Here is an 11,963-nt window from a genome sequence, read left to right on the forward strand (position 1 = left end):
AATAGCTTAGAGTAGGATAGCGGCAACAGAGCCCGAGAGTTCTGAAGCACCAGTTTAGGGAAGCGTTAAGATAGTGCTCGACGGACTGGGACAATTGGGCCCTACATGAGCTTCGAGTTAACCCAACCTCCAATTCAACCGAGCAGTAACAGTATGGTAGCAAAAGTTATCATATGCTAACGTCTCAATATCATTGTCAGAAGGGTTCACTATCTTACCGTAGTTGAGTTATCCCTACCTGTCACCTAAACTTACTCGATTTAATGAATTTATGATCGTTTTTAATCGAGATTAACATAGATTGACTAATAAAACATATTCTCGAATTCAGAACAAAACATCTAAATAATAAGCTATCTCTCAATGCAGCAATTATAGAGTTTCGCTAAACACAAATATTAATTGTACCAAATTTTTGGAAAATCATAAAATAAAATAGAGATACAATTATGAATTGCATGATCAATACCATTTGTACTATCATTGATTTATCAAAACAATAGGATTTAAACCATAATGCAAATGGCGATTCCGTTCTTCTAAAACCTCATTGCTAATTTCGAACAACTTTTCAAAACAACCTTCCTCGATCTTTGGTTTAGTTAAAATGAATGTCAATATTTAAAACCCCGATATTATTTTCATGGACGAGGAGGTTCTTGTTTATCAAAATCATACCTTCTATCTTCTACATCCTTATTTGAATTTCAAACCTAATCAAGCTATAGATCGAACTACAAAAAAAAGTATAAAAACGAGAAAGAACTAGATTCAGATGGACTGGGTAATTAAACATGTTTCCTAATGTGTGATTCCTTAGGAATTCAAAATAAATACGAGGCTACCCTGTAATTATATTAACAACTTGGATACCATAAAACAGAATTTCTAATTGTCTATCACTCCAACTTTTGTATTAATTTTACGTTATACAAAGAATAAAATAAATAGCATGATTGAATTCATAATCGGACCATACTGCTAATGACAATGCTGTTCTTCTAAAATCTCGAACTCTTAACAACTTCTCAGAACAACTTTCCTCATTGTTTCGGGTGAAATAAATTACACTCCTATTTATAAACCTCCAATATTATTTTTCTGGACTATAATCTACCTTTTACTTCATCATTTGAATTTCACACCTAATAAAAATTAGGCAAATCTATCAAAAAGTATTGAAACGAAAAGGAATTATTCTTGACAGGAAACTGTCTAAACAGTATCTTGATCCAATTAGCCTCTAGTTCTTGTAAAATGCTTGATTTAAGAATGAGCCTTCGAAATTCATAAACCACAAATGCACACTTACTAGAGCATTGGGGAGAAGAATACTATTACTTTATCTTGCCTAGTAGCACATTAAACATTGAATACCTAACCATGTGCCAATTGTTAACATCCTCATCCAACTAATTCTTGTACAATTAAATTGCCTATCTTTTTTAATGTCTTTATTATAGAGATTTTCAGCTTTCAGCTGATTCATCTCATTGCCTATCTAATTTTGGCAGTTATCATTCATTTACAATACTGTCTATTCTAATCTAACTTGCGCATGGTGGAAAAGTGGAAATATCAACATTTAAACTGCTAATTGTGATACATATTTCCACTGCGCAATGCTGTTGTTGTCCAACGGAAGGGAGGGCAAGTGTTTCAACTCCCATTCACCTTATCAACATGGATCATCAAAGAAAAAGTATACGATATTGAACCACCTTTTAATTTACTTTCTATGATCTCATATCGAATAAGGCTACGTGCAACCGCCCTTTCAGGTTTATGTTAGTTTAGTCTGTTTCCAAACCGTCAACTTCCATAAACACAGTAATGCACGCCGTCGCCGTGACCCATTACAGCCTAGGGTACGGGTCTACGTTAGATGAAACAAAAGGACCTGGACCAGATGGCATTCCTCCAATTCTGATTAAGATATGCGCCGATCCGTTATCCGTACCTATTTCGATTATCTTTAACCAATCGTTAACGGAAGGTACTTTTCCCACCGCATGGAAAATCGCATCGATCACTCCAATCCTCAAATCCGGCGACTTGCATCGAGGGGAAAACTACCGAGGGATTTCAATTCTAAGCTGTTTGCCTAAGGTATTCGAGAGCCTCGTTTATGACGTACTTTATCAATCGGTGCATCACTGTATTTCTGAAGATCAACATGGATTCATGAAACGTAGATCTACGACCACCAATCTTATGACGTACGTTTCAAAATTAGTTCCTAGGCTGGATAAACGTCAACAAGTCGATACAGTTTATGTAGACTTGAGCAAGGCTTTTGATAGAGTACCGCACACATGGATCAAATGGATCAACTCTTATCTCGTAGACCGAACTGCTTACGTACGACTAAACAATGTGAATTCGACGCCTTTTCGAATCACTTCTGGAGTTCCACAAGGAAGTCATCTGGGACTTTTGATCTTCGTTCTTTTTATCAACGATCTATGCGCTATCATTGAATCGGAGAAATTATTGTACGCCGACGATCTAAAAATTTTTTCGTACCATAGCTTCACTAGTTGACTGCTGTGCTCTCCAAAAAGACATCGATTCAGTTCTAACGTGGTGTCATCAGAATGGTATGGCTCCTAATATTTCCAAATGTAGTGTCATATCTTTTACTCGTAAACGTCAACCTTTGAACTTCGAGTACAAAATGTCATCGACTACTTTAAGCCGCAATTCCATCGTCAAGGACCTTGGCATAATGTTGAACACCAAGCTCACTTTCTCGCAGCATATCTCGACTACAACAGCTAAGGGCTTCGCGGTTCTTGGCTTCAAACGACGAAACACGCAATTCTTCAACGACTACTACAGCCTAAAAGCACTTTATTGTGCTCTTGTACGCAGCATTGTCGAATACGGAGTGCAAATCTGGGCTCCATACCAAGTTGTACAGGCAAATCGGATCGAAAGAGAACAACGATGCTTCCTCAGATACGCTCTGCGCCAGATACCATGGAACGACGCCACGAACCTCCCGCCCTACGAAGAGCGCTTCTTGCTGCTGAATCTACCGACGCTGGCATCAAGGCGCATTCTTCTACAACGGCTCTTTTTCTTTGATATTCTACAGAATAATGTGGACTGTCCAGAATTGTTGTCGTTACTTCCGTTTAACGCTCCTGTAAGATTAACTCGAACGCAGGAATTCCTCAGACTTACTACTAGACGAACCCGATACGGAAAAAACAACCCTTTGGATACATGTTGTGCTCGTTTCAATGAAATAGTTAGTAACTTTGATTTTAATATTCCTAAGGCTGTGTATTGTAGAATAAGATAGTATCTTTTTGTAATGTGTAAACATTAGACTGCCCCAAATTTGTATGGGAATTTCAAAACCTGTGAAATGTTATGCGCTGCAGGCTGAAATTGATGCTAGTCCTAGTACAAGATCTCATGCCAAATTTGGGCCAGATCGGATCACGGGAAGGGGTCGCTCAACGAGCCTGAAGTTTGTATGGGATTTCGAGACATTTTGTTTGGGAGAAACATGAAAAACCAGTTTTTCATCAATAACTTTGGTTACCGTCGGCCGATTTCTTTCAAAAATGGTTTTTGTTAAAGCCTAAATTATGAAAAATATTTTATCCGAAGACTGCATTTCAATTAGAGTTAAGTTAAGAAAGTTATTAGGCTTCAAAAATGAGCTAACTTTTTAAAGGATGGTATTCATCACTGTTAATGAGTCGAGGCGGTCGAACATATTGACGCCTCATTAACAGTGCTGAATACCACCGTTAAAAAAGTTACCTCATTTTTGAAGTCTAATAACTTTTTTATCTTAACTGGAATCGAAATGCAGTCTTCGGATAAAATATTTGTCATAGTTTAGGCTTCTAGAAAACTCGTTTTTGAAAGAAATCGGCAGACGGAAACCAAAATTATTGTTGAAAAACTGGTTTTTCATGTTTCTCCCGAACAAAATGTCTCGAAATCCCATACAAACTTCAGGCTTGTTGAGCGACCCCTTCCCGTGATCCGATCTGGCCCAAATTTGGCACGAGATCTTGTACTAGGTCAAGGATCAATTTTAGCCTGCAGCCCATAACATTTTCAAAAGTCGGGTCATTTGGGGCACTCTAGTAAACATCTCTAAATGTCTGCAAAGACTAAATAAATAAATAATTAAATAATGAAAGTTCAAATTAAAACGAATACACAGGAATCTAATTTTTCTTAACTCAACTCAAGGTCTAACCTCTTCTTCTCTTCACGGATTGTATTTCAAGGCACGGCAAGCGATTGCGACTTCCTAGTCTGCTACTCTAGGCTTGTGAGTATAATAGGATGACTTATGGGGTATACCGTCCAGTGTTCCGAAAATCGTTCATTTCCAATGAATGTCACTGATTACAATTCGCACGCAACTGAAGGTTCTTGTTGTTATTTGTCCCATCGATTGCTACGATAAGACAAATCTCAACAAAGCCTTCAAGGACAATGAACCAGGAACTATTGGGAGGTCATCGAGGCAGGAACCAGAGCCTCTGGAAGGTCGTCGATGCAAAACCATACGGAGGTCATTGAGCCGGGACCACTGGAAGGTTGGCGAGCCGAACACCATGGAAAGTTGTCGGACCAGGACCCAACCGGAAGATTGTCGAACCGGGAAGCCAGGTGGAGGTCGATAAGTAAGGAAACACGGAAGGTCGTTCGATCATCCTTAGAAGGTCGGCGAGTCGAGAGCCAGCGGAAGGTCTTCGTGCCGTTGGTGAGGCGTCGGGCCAAAATAAGAGCGTCGAGCCGGAACAATTGAATTGACAGAGCCACTGAGAGGTCGTCGGACAACGAAGTAGTCATCGGGCCAGATTCACTGATAGATCGTCGCACAGAAAGCCATAGACGGTTGGTGGCCGTTATCATAGAACGTCGTCAAGTCAGGAACTAGGTGGTGGTCGTCGGGCCAGGAGCAACTGGATGACTTACAATCGGGGTACCACGGAAGGTCGTCAAGCCGGTGCCATGGAAGACCGTTGGACTGGAAAGCCAAGTGAAGGTTTTCGATTCGGACCACAAGAAGCGTCATGCCTCAGGAAAGGCCGTCGAGGCGGAAGGGAAGCTTCGAGGCGCAGGAAGAACGCCGACGACCTCCCAATGTCTCTGGTCATTGGGAGGTCGTCGGACCAGAAACCACTGGAGATCGTCGTGCCAGATTCCGGTGGAGATCGTCGAACTGGTGCCATGGAAGGTCATCGAGTTGCAAGATCATGTTACGGTGCGTGAGTTGAAAACGAATAGAGCCATCTCCAGGAGGAGCCGCCGCAGGCAGTAAGGAGACTGCGATTGTGTATGTTGAGGAGGAGTGTTAAGATTTGTCTCATCGTAGCAATCGGCCTTCTGGACAAAACTTCGGCTTAGGTGCAGCTTCTTCTTAGCCAGGTTGAAGGCCCCAACTACGCGGCTGTGATTTTTGGTGTTGTACGGAATACTTTTTCCTTCACTTCTGGGCTTCCGGGCTGCCAGAGATCCTTGTTCTCGTGATGAATGCGCAAGATTTTATCTCGCACGAGCTGTTCTTTCGACTCCATTTTCGCGAGTTTTTATCACAGGACTTTAAAACTGGAACTTTAAAGGATGTAAACAATGCACTATGAAATAAATTCACCCAAATTTTCATTAAATTCTACCCAACGGTTAGAACAATTTCATAGTGTGGCAATTTCATCGTGGCCACCCTTTACAACACATGAAGAAGACGGAGCCTTGTTGGAAGTGTGTTGTACCGGATATCGGGATTTGTGCATCGATTTTAGGTAGCAACTCAATATGATCAATAGGAGATATGGAGGTTTTCGGACTGTTGATAGATAAATTGGTCGAAACGTCATTTAAAAATTCAAAAAATATTTTAGTTTTTGTATAACGATATCAACTTAACTATATTCAATCATCATGAGCGCAGACACACACTCATATCACAGGTTGAAGGTACCTTGAAGACTCAAACATCTAAGACGTCTTATTCGGCAATTTCCATCCGGTGGAACTGCAACCGGTCATAGTTGACATGCTCCGTCCTTTCGGGAATTTCTTCGTAAATATTAATCATATCTTCATCGTCACCGGAACGTGGCTGTTCGTAGAAAAACGAGTACGATCGGGCCGTCATCGTTTCCCGTGTTGCTGCTAGCCTTTCATGAGTCGTTTCCGAGGGTAGCTTCCGGTAGAACGGATCAAAGCGTTTCCGTATGTAGCGATTGTAGAGCAGCAGAAGCGTTTGCGAAATCAGAAGACCGATGCCTATGGTCGCTAGGATGGTTTTACCCCGGCTTGGAATTACAAGGGGCTCTGTAATGGTACTTTTTGGATAGGTTTGGATGAGGCCGGATGGATGATGTGGAATCGTTGATGTGTCGATTGACTCCAGGGTTATTTTTGAATCGGAATTATCGTTCTGATCGATAACGCACGGTAGACCTTGAACGGTAAGGCCCGTGTATGATTTCGTATATTTGAATCTTGTAAACATTTCCGGATTGTCTCGAGCGAATTGATGCAACCAAAAACAATTCCAGGTGTTGTTGTTAACTAACACTTTGAGATGAAAATTCGGTAACGCAAGAGCCATCGAAGAAAGCAAATTGTATGAAAGATCAAGGATTTCCAGATTAGTCAAACCTAACAAACTGTCTCGCTGAAGAAATTGCAAGTGGTTGTGACTAATGTCTAACGTTTTAACATTCGAGCAATTTCGTATCAGTTGACTAACCAATGAATTGAACATGTTTTGGCTTAAATTCAAATATTTTAGGGATGGCAACATTTCAAACTTCACCGAGAGTTCGGAAAGTCTATTACATGACAAATCTATCGTGTGAAGTTTGAGATAGTTGCGAATTGTCGCTTTTTCGATATTCGCTTTCGTCAAAACTAATTGCTCCAACAAACTTTCAGTGCTTCCATTGATGTCTACATTAGCAGCTATGATGCTAGTTGTATTTGAAACTTGAATCTTTCTAGTGCGTTCTGTTACATTTTGAAAGACACCGTGAAGGGCCCTGAAGTTTGAATCTGACAAATTTATTTCCTCCAGGCGTTGATTGTCGATCAAGTTGAAATTGATCAATCTACTATCGACAATATCTAAATATCTCAATCCAGGAAAACTATTCCACGTAAATTCCGTCATATTGTAGATTGAAGTTTTTTTGAACTGCAGAGTTTCTACGCTCCATAACCCTGCAAAGCTTTTCTCGGAAATGATCCCAAAATCACTTTCCTGGATCGTTAACTGCTTGAGGTTTTTAAATTTCTCGAAGGCTTTATCAGCAATCCACTCGGAACAAAATCCGTAAATTTCCAGCAGCTCAACGTTTTCTGGAAAACTCAAATAGTTCAAACCCAACCGATCGGATCGCATTTTTCTACCGCTCAATTTGTAGCTATTCACATGCCGGAAAACTTTCAGTGAGTGATGATCGAACACCGGTTTCCGAGAACAGTCTAATTGGACACTAAATTCAAATCCCGGTTTCCTATAGTTAACCACCACCTCCAGAATACATTCGTCAGAGGAATTTTTCGCCGAACGACAAACCACTTCTTCTGAAATCCGGGTTTGATCCGAGGGTAGTTCCAGATAATCACTTTCCTGCACCAGGTATTTAGTTGCAGCAGTTCTTAGACATAGAATTACTATTGCAGTATTCAAAGCAAAGGACATGATGAACCGCAGAACGCTTTCCAATGCAATGCAACACCGATTTTTGCAAATGCGAAACTGAACACCGCCGATGATGATCATCACCTGTGTCTTCGAACCATTTTTGAATCCAAACCGTTTTTGAGCGCATGCGTGCCGGCCGGGTCCATTCGGAATTTGTTTATATGGTCGCTGGAGGAGTAATTAATTTCCAAGCGTTGTCCATAGCCGATTCACATATTGATCGTAAGGGTTTGGCGAGGTTTGGCTAGCTCCCAGTGTGAAGTGATTGATTATCGATTGTGGGAAAAGTCTGAATCATCATAAGGTATATGTATTACTTTTTTCCTGATTACATCGAATTCGTCAAAAAACTTAAGATATTATAAGTTGTTTTTCAAAATATTTTAAGCACCGGATCTGAACTTGCATTGGTTAATTTCCCGAACGATTTTTCCAGCTTCAATTTTTTTAACTCAATCGGATCTTATCTGAACCTCAACGTGCCTCAACTCTCCATAATCCATCGCCACTATTCAGAGGTTGAGGATGTCCAACTAATCTTGTGCTGGGCTGAGGCGATATGGAAATATGAATATCCTCGATTTTGTTAAGTTGTTCAATGTAGTGGCAGCTGAATGATCAATCACTGAACTCTGGACATCAAGCAAATTACAAGAGAACAGCGCGAAATTTGTTTGAAAACAACAGATTTTTCTGCGGTACAGAGAAATATTTAGCCATTCAAATCTCGTAACACTCCTTTGTTCCTGAAATTACTTTAGTTGAAACGGCTCATACCTTAAGCCTTTAAGGAGACAAACCCATTTGTGTGTTTACAATTGTTTGCTTAGGTCTAGATCATCACTTTTTTCACTTTATAAAGAGAACAGGAAATAGATAGGGAAATATGAAAATAAAAAGAATTATAGATGAAGATCATTAGCTTTTAGGAAAACGTATTTGTTGAACTTGTTGAAACAAATATGTCTATCGCAGCTAGTGCATCTCTTACTGGGGTGCACAGTAGACCGCTGCAGGCTTTGTATGGGAAATCTGAAATTTATAAGTTATTACAACTCCCATACCATTTTTTGATGGAATTTTCACACACAAAAATCTCCGTAAAGTTTGGAAGCGATACAATGAGTCCTGATTTAGCGCAACGAGTTTTAATTTTGTATGGAGATTTTTCATTCAAAAATCGCTACAGATTTACAGAAACTTCGAAAAAATTAAAAAAAGGCTGAATACTATTCCTCGAATTAATCTCTACAAATGATGTGAAGGTACTATGATGCTTAGTTGTAACACAACAAAGATATTTGGAGTTTAGAAAAGATTTATTAAAAACTCAGACGAGTTTACTTCACTCATGGCATCGCTGGCTGAAAACTTGCATGCAAGTTATTCCTTCCCAAATCGAAGAAACGGTCCCGAATCGGCCCGAAATCGGTCAGAAATTAGTCCAAAGTCAGTCCGTTTAACATGTGAAGATTTATAATGTTGAATTCTTCTCAAACTAGTTTAATAACTTTACTTTACACTATGGTGGAATTATTTAGAGAAAAAGCACCATTATTACAGTAAAAAAATCATAACTTATATAATTTTCATTCGATTTCGGTAAAAAACCTCTTGAATCATTTGTTTTCACTGATTCACAGAATCCACAGGAAATGAAATTTTTTCAAATGTTAAAATCAGGTAAAGTTATTTTTTTCTAAAAAAAAAAAGTTATTTATCGTGTTTTCACAGAGAACAGACATACAAGCAAGCCCACGAAACTTGTGTAAAATTTCCAACGATAGTTTTGAACAATTTTTTTGTTTTTTGGCTGGGCCTTTTCGAAAACTGGCCACTTGAAAATTTGATTTGTAACATTTAACGGCGCAATATATGGCACTATTTCAAGTCAATTTCTAACGTATTTTTTTAATGTCAGCATTTCAAATTTTACACACTTTTTGGAAGATTTTTTGTTCGAGCTTGTACATCTGTTCTCTGTAGTGTTTTGTATCATTAATTCACAAATGTTGTATGTATTGTGTTAAATTTATACAAAAATGAAGTTCAGATGATCAATTGCAAATTTAACACTCAACATACCGACATTTTTTATATACCTATTCATACCGCGAGAGGTCATACCTTTTCCGCTAAAACTCTCTTGTTTCTTTACCGATTTCTACAAAGTTTATAGTTTTGGAAAGCTCGTAATGTGACTCAAATACGGTTATTCAAAGTCGAAGAAGGAAAAAACCAAAAAACAGGCTTCAGGAAAAGGCTATAAATCAGTTATTAAGTACTCGAAAAAAAAATTCACTAAGTGCCTGAGAACGCTGAAGTTAGATGCTATATTTTACACATATGGAAATATTTTTTTGAAAATTTCTTAAGACCATGGCCACTAAAAATGTAAAAAAGCGGTGTAAAAATCGTAATTTTTATTAAATCAACCGCCAAAGCTGTTCCCGTTACAGTAGAAAATTCTTGTTAAGTGAAATGGAAATTTGACGTTATTGACATTTTGGCATCTTTAGATTTCTAAAACACGAAACACAGAATTTTTGACGACTTTTCAAAGGTAGCTGTTTCTATTTTTGCTTTTTATCAATCTGCCTTTTCTGAGACTATTCTAGCACCTAGATTTGGCTTTGCACTGGAGCGCAGCGTTTTCAGGCACTAAGTGAAATTCTTTCCTAGTACTTAATAACTGATTTATTGCCTTTTTCCGAAGCCTGTTTTTCAAATTTTTTTTCTTTGACTTTAACTTTGAGAAAAATAATTGTAGCTAAATTTTGTCTGAAAATCGTATTTGAGTCACATTACGAGCTATCCAAAACTATAAACTTTGTAGAAAATCGGTCGAGAAACAAGAGAGTTTTAGGGGAAAGTGTTTGCCGTCATTTGACCGCTCGCGGTATGCAAAGGTATACCACATGCGTAACTTAATCTTATTTTTCAACTTGGTTGTGAATTTCGGGATCGTTTCACCACATCTATCACCGCGTATCTCCAATAATCTCAAAAAGTTTGTATCTTACTTTCTACATAGTGCTGTAGTTTTTTTCTATCTGCGTTACCCGATTTAAAACGCCTTTGTGTATGCCACGCAGTAGCTTGTATTCAAGAATTCAGATAGGAATATTGCATGCAAGTTCAGGATTCCAGTGCTGCTGACAGTTTTGACTGTTGATCTACTAAGAATGATTTTTTTTTTACAGATTGCTTTAACTTTTTTCTGGTAGCATCTAGCTGAAAGTAACCTTAGTAAAAATTGAAGTTTAAGAATGCAGTAACCCATTGAAAAAGTTATTTTTTGCATAAAACCCAAAATCGCTTCCCTAGCGATTTTAATCTGAAAAAAAAACTTTCCCCATACTAATTTCTATACAAATTTAAAACCCGTGGCGCTAATTCAGGGATAAACCAAATCATCTGATATTTAACACAGATGATTGGAGAGCAAAAAGGAATCGGAAAAACACATGGGAGCAAAAAGTCAGTTTTTGCAGCGGTCTAGTGCACAGGTTGGTTTTCTTCGGGTCCGGAGGGAGTCTATCAAAATCGCTCTAGCGGCCAGATGGACCTCACATGACCAAACGATATCCTCGATGTCGTGATAACATTGGCCACAACCACACAAATTGCTGCCAGCAATATTTATACGATAGAGTACCGCATTCAACGATTAATGATTGGGCATGAGCCGGGAAAATATACGAATAGCATTTCGGCTCAGGTCTAATCTATTAAACCAGGGCTTAAGGCTTACCCTTGGTTGGAATAACCGAGTGGAGCCACCGACCCAGCTCATCCTCGTCCCATCTGCGCTGACAGTTGTTTTTGACATAGAGTTGTTTTTGACATTTCTCACGCACATTAACTGGCGTGTGTGGTATCTTGATATTAATCGTCTTTGCGCTCCCACCATACAGACAATGTATGAGAGCCAAACTCAACACAAGATGTTGAAACATCGCTAGCAACACTGACCCTCCCAGAGTCTAGGCAGCTATCAGGTCAACTGTGCGGGGGCCTGGATTATAACCCCTAAAAGGTTAAATACCGGGATTCCACATTGCAGGGCTGGTAGCGGTTTGACTATGAAAAAGTAGTGACTTTAGTGACCAAAACTTGAAAAAAAGTGACCAAATAGTGACTTTGAGGACCGAAAAAAGTGACCAATTAGTGACTATGTAGAACGAAAAACGTAACTTTGAAGTACAAAAAATGTGACCAAATCAGGCCCGAGCGAAGGATCCGTCCATGGGAGGGTGGGTTTCGA

At 39.1% G+C, this 11,963-nt stretch overlaps 1 protein-coding gene across 1 annotated transcript; it reads right to left on the bottom strand.

Moving 5' to 3' along the window:
• Positions 1 to 5,952: 5,952 nt before the first annotated feature.
• LOC129739658 (uncharacterized) lies at positions 5,953 to 8,512 on the bottom strand. Its single transcript, XM_055731137.1, has one exon. It carries the CDS (start codon positions 7,772 to 7,774, stop codon positions 5,990 to 5,992), a length of 1,785 nt encoding a protein of 594 aa, XP_055587112.1. The 5' UTR covers positions 7,775 to 8,512; the 3' UTR covers positions 5,953 to 5,989.
• Positions 8,513 to 11,963: the final 3,451 nt, after the last annotated feature.

The sequence above is a fragment of the Uranotaenia lowii genome, chromosome 1 (genome assembly GCF_029784155.1).
Source record: "Uranotaenia lowii strain MFRU-FL chromosome 1, ASM2978415v1, whole genome shotgun sequence".
Classification (NCBI taxonomy): Eukaryota; Metazoa; Arthropoda; class Insecta; order Diptera; family Culicidae; genus Uranotaenia; species Uranotaenia lowii.